Source organism: Sinocyclocheilus grahami, unplaced genomic scaffold (genome assembly GCF_001515645.1).
Source record: "Sinocyclocheilus grahami isolate Dianchi unplaced genomic scaffold, SAMN03320097.WGS_v1.1 scaffold228.1, whole genome shotgun sequence".
Classification (NCBI taxonomy): Eukaryota; Metazoa; Chordata; class Actinopteri; order Cypriniformes; family Cyprinidae; genus Sinocyclocheilus; species Sinocyclocheilus grahami.
Genome location: NW_015505407.1, coordinates 489,527 through 494,382, shown reverse-complemented (window position 1 = coordinate 494,382; position 4,856 = coordinate 489,527). Strand labels below are relative to the sequence as shown.

The 4,856-nt window shown below is 38.2% G+C and overlaps 1 protein-coding gene and 1 pseudogene across 1 annotated transcript in view; both read left to right on the top strand.

Annotated features, from left to right (window-relative positions):
- Window positions 1–2,327, top strand: part of LOC107597115 (smad nuclear-interacting protein 1-like) — a 3,472-nt gene extending 1,145 nt beyond the window's left edge. Inside the window, exons 3-4 of the mRNA XM_016288049.1 lie at window positions 465–1,033; window positions 1,364–2,327. Coding sequence (XP_016143535.1) covers window positions 465–1,033; window positions 1,364–1,631 — 837 coding nt within the window. The 3' untranslated portion in view covers window positions 1,632–2,327. The remainder of the gene's footprint in view (window positions 1–464; window positions 1,034–1,363) is intronic.
- Window positions 2,328–3,321: 994 nt separating this feature from the next.
- Window positions 3,322–4,856, top strand: LOC107597136 (GPN-loop GTPase 2-like; annotated as a pseudogene).

The following is a 4,856-nucleotide window of genomic DNA, read 5'->3' as shown; positions in this document are numbered from 1 at the left end:
TCACAACACATTTCACACACACGCACACATATATATATATATATATATATATATATATATATATATATATATATATAAGAAATATGTATGTATACATACAGGGCTGTCAAACGATAAATTGCAATTAATCGCATCCAAAATAAAAGTTTGTTTACATAGTGTATGTGTGTGTACTGTGTATTTATTATGTATATATAAATACACACACATGCATGTTTTTGTGTAAGAAATGTTATATTTTTATATATATGTAAAATGTATAATTTTATTTCAGTTATGTATATATTTTCACATTTTAAATTATTTTAGAATATACTTAATTTTAAGGCATTTTATATTACATTTATTATGGTGTAATAATTTTAAAAAATTAATCATTATTATGATTATTATTATTATTGAGAGCAACTAAAAAGGTGTTCTAAGTAGAGGTTTTAACTAAGAAGGTTTTGTTTTCATTATAGGAGCAAGATGATCACAGAGGATCCGAAAGTCATAGGCATCGTGAGAGAAGGGATAATTCAGATGATCGCAGGATGAAAAGGGAGGGAGAGCGGCTAAGGCAAAGAGAGCGAGACAGAGAACAGGACAGGAATAGGGGAAGAGAACGGGATGCCCACCTACAACAGCAACAGCAGACTGAGAGGGAGCGGCATAATGAACTGCGGCGGGAGAATCGTCTCAGACAAGAGGCTCAGAGTGGCAGTGGTGATGAGGCACATGAGTTCGGCAGTAAACAAGCTGATGAGTCTGCACCTGCAGTGGAGAAGGAAAAGCCCAACTTTGAACTATCAGGTGCCTTGGTGGAAGATACCAATACATTCAGGGGGGAGGTGATCAAGTATAATGAGCCTCCCGAGGCCCGAATACCTAAACGAAGATGGCGTTTATATCCCTTTAAGAATGACGAGCCCCTTCCAGTCATGTACATCCACAGACAGAGTGCGTATCTACTTGGAAGACAGCGGAAGATTGCAGACATTCCTATCGACCACCCTTCTTGTTCCAAACAGCATGCTGTTTTTCAGTACAGGTCAGAACAACAATAAAAGATATTGAATAAATGGTTAAAGAGAGAGTTCACCCAAAAATGATAATTCTGTCATTATTTATTCTCCCTCATGTCATTCCAAACCTGAAGAAAGAAGATATTTTGAGGAATGTTGGCAACCAATCAATTGACTTCCATAGTATTTTTTTCCATAATATGAAATGCAATGTACATCACAGTACGGAAAAAAAGATTAGTCGCTATTTTTGCTACATTGCAACTTTAAAAAATGTAAAGAGATATTATTGAATTTAAGTGTTAATTCCCTCGCATAATGATTTAACTTTAGTATCTGACTTTTATCACCTCCAGATTAGTGGAGTTCACACGGGCTGATGGCACTACGGGCAGGAGAGTGAAGCCATATATCATCGATCTGGGTTCTGGAAATGGAACCTACCTGAACAATCAGCGTATAGAACCTCAGCGCTACTACGAGCTCAAAGAGAAGGACGTGCTGAAGTTTGGCTTCAGCAGCAGAGAGTATGTGCTCCTTCATGAGTTTTCCGACACAACCGAGGTTGACGCAAAGAAGGAGGAAGAAGAGGATGAGGGCCTGGATGAGAGCCTGGATGAGTAGTTCTCGCCTCGGCGTTTACCAAAGTTACCTGTTTTGTGCTGGACTCTTCTAAAGAGTTTCTTCTGTAGGATCAGAACCAGCATGAATTTATTAATTCAGAATTTCCTTTTGGACAATGAAAGAATCTTGCTTCAGCTTGCCCAGTTGTCTGTATGACTATTCTCAGGTGGATAGCTTTTGTATCCCATCAAACTGTGTACAGTGTTGTCCTTCAAAGCAAGTGCTCAATGCCAGAACTTAATCTTCAAAAAGCATATATTTTGGATACTCTTGAATTAGTGAATATTGTCCAGATTTGGTTACTGTAAATATACTGGATGTATTTGATGTGAGTGCTTGTGTTTTAGTTTGTATTCTATGTGATTAGATACATACTGGGAACTGGTTAGTTGAACCAGATTTTTTTGCAGCAGATTATCATCCTCATGGTTATGAAGAAAAATCTGAGACTCATTTGAATATTGCATATTGATAACGATGGCGTCTTACTTTAGATATTTGCTGTTCTCTCACAGTACATTCATATTTGATTTTTAGATGTTTTGTATTGTAAAATAAAGATGGATAATAATGAGTGTTGGCCTTTTGATTGACAGCACACATTGTAAGAGTAAATGAGGAAATCTGAAAGTGATTTTCTAATTCTAACTTTCTAATTATGTATGCAGTGAATATAGTGTTATATAATTAAAAATGTTCGACTACATTATTATAGTAACCTGTTATTTGAATTACGTCTCATTGTACACAGTGCTCGGAGATGCTTAGTGGCATAAGGCTCACATTTTGTCCTTCAAATAATACATTTTCTTCGTGAAAGCGACGTAAGTTTCGTCCGATTTATGAAGTACGGTTTTGTAAAATGTCTATTCGTTAAGAAAAGGTGCAAAGTCAGCGACTTTTATTTTGAAATCCTCAACATCCGGTTTTAATCACGTTTGTGTTGTCATGTGGCAGCGAAATAATTCACTGACTTTCAAAGGTTTGTGTATGTGTTTTGTCGTATGAATGTTTGTTTTACGATATCAGATACATGTCGTTTTCCATATACATTAATTCTAGTTTATTTTGGTTTGTCTGAATTAGTTTGTTCACAGGTGCCTGTACAGACTTGTTCCCAGACCGCGCAAATCTACAGGATCTGTTCTTTAGTATTTACATTTAAGGATAATGATAAAAAACGATTACCAATATTCGAAAATTAATTATGAAATCACAGCTCCTTTTTATTCTTCAATCTCTCTTAAAGACGAGTTCACGAAATGAACATTTTATCATCACACCATGTTAGGTTAGGTTTTTATTGTCATTGCAAATGTTTATACAACGAAATTCTGTTAGAGCAATCCACTTAGCAGCATTAAAAGAAATACAACAATTTAACACTTTACAATAAAACATACATACAAAATAAAAGCAATAAAAACACAAAACTCTTGCATGCAAGTAATTTGTGCATTTTTCCATGGAGGTCATTATTTCACAGAATCAGCACTAAACCCAGGGGTTACAAATGATCATGTTGTTCAGTGATAGTTTTTTCCCATACATTCATGCAACATATAACATAAGAACATGCTTAACTTGAAATATTAATATATTTTCTTTTTTTAAAATCTCCTTTTCTCCTTTAGATGTAGCCTAGTTTCTTCATAGTGGTGAACCTGCTTCAACATGACGTCAAATCCTTCAAGGCCAGATTGTGATTGGTCCACCTGTCTCAGGTAAAACCACTTACTGCCGGGGCATGCAAGAGTTCCTCAGCTACCTCGGGCGCAAGGTGGTCATTGTAAACCTGGATCCTGCCAATGAAGGGCTGCCCTATCCATGTGCTGTGGACATATCCGAGCTCGTCACTCTGGATGATGTGATGGACGGGCTAAAACTTGGCCCCAATGGCGGCCTCATCTACTCTATGGAATACTTAGAGGCAAATATGGACTGGTTAGAGAACAAGCTGAAGCACCACCACGGCTACTACTTCCTTTTTGACTGCCCAGGTCAGGTGGAACTTTACACTCACCATAATTCGGTGAAGAATATATTTGCACAGCTGTCAAAGTGGAATTTCCGGGTAAGTGGTCGGTGGGAACTTTTCTTGTACTTCTGTCGGATTTATTAAGATGTATTTCCTGTCTGATTTCATCTGATATTGGCAGCTAACTGCAGTACATCTGGTAGATTCCCATTACTGTGCTGATCCGGCCAAGTTCATCTCTGTACTGTGTACTTCCCTGTCCACCATGCTGCATGTTGAATTGCCACATGTCAATGTGCTCTCAAAAATGGACCTCATTGAGCAGTATGGCAAACTTGGTAAGATAATATAATCCAGACTGATGCAGAAAGTCTGATTTGTGGATTACTTTAATTTAATACCAACTCTTTTTATATATATATATAAGCATTCAATCTAGACTTCTACACTGAGGTTCTGGACTTGTCGTATTTGGTGGAGCACCTCAGACCCTTTCTTCAAAAAGTTTCACCACCTGAATGTGAAGTTGGCTGAAGTGATCCAGGACTACAGCTTGGTGTCTTTTGTACCTCTTAACATACAGGTTAGTGCTCACTTTTGTAATTATAATGAGATGCATGTGAATTTTGACCATTGTTCTCTCTCAAGGAAAGGAAAAGGAAAGCTAATGGCTACTGTGACGTGACATGTGGCCAAGTATGGTGACCCATACTCAGAATTAGTGCTCTGCATTTACCCATCCAAAGTGCACACACAGCAGTGAACACACACAAACCGTGAACACACACCCGGAGCAGTGGGCAGCCATTTATGCTGCGGCGCCCGGGGAGCAGTTGGGGGTTCGGTGCCTACATTCCCTCCCCCCCCCTACAATCCCTGCCGGTACGAGACTCGAACCCACAACCTTTGGGTTATGAGTCCGACTCTCTAACCATTAGGCCACGACTTCCCCTACTGCTTTGGAGACCTGGAGGAGAGGAATCTGCAGGCCTTGATGTCTGCTGCTGTTGGAGCAGACTTCCAGTTCAGCACGTATCCTTATCATACTGTATAGTTTTCTGTTTTGTTTTTGTTTTGTTGTCGTTATGTTAACACAATTCTATTAATTTCTGTCCTTAACCATCAGAACTCTCAGTGTACAGGAGAAATACATGGAGGCCACTGGGAAAACTGTGAAGGATGAAGTTATGGACTTGTAACCGTTTTTATATTGATTAAAAAAAAGAAAAACTAAAAGAAGCAATTTC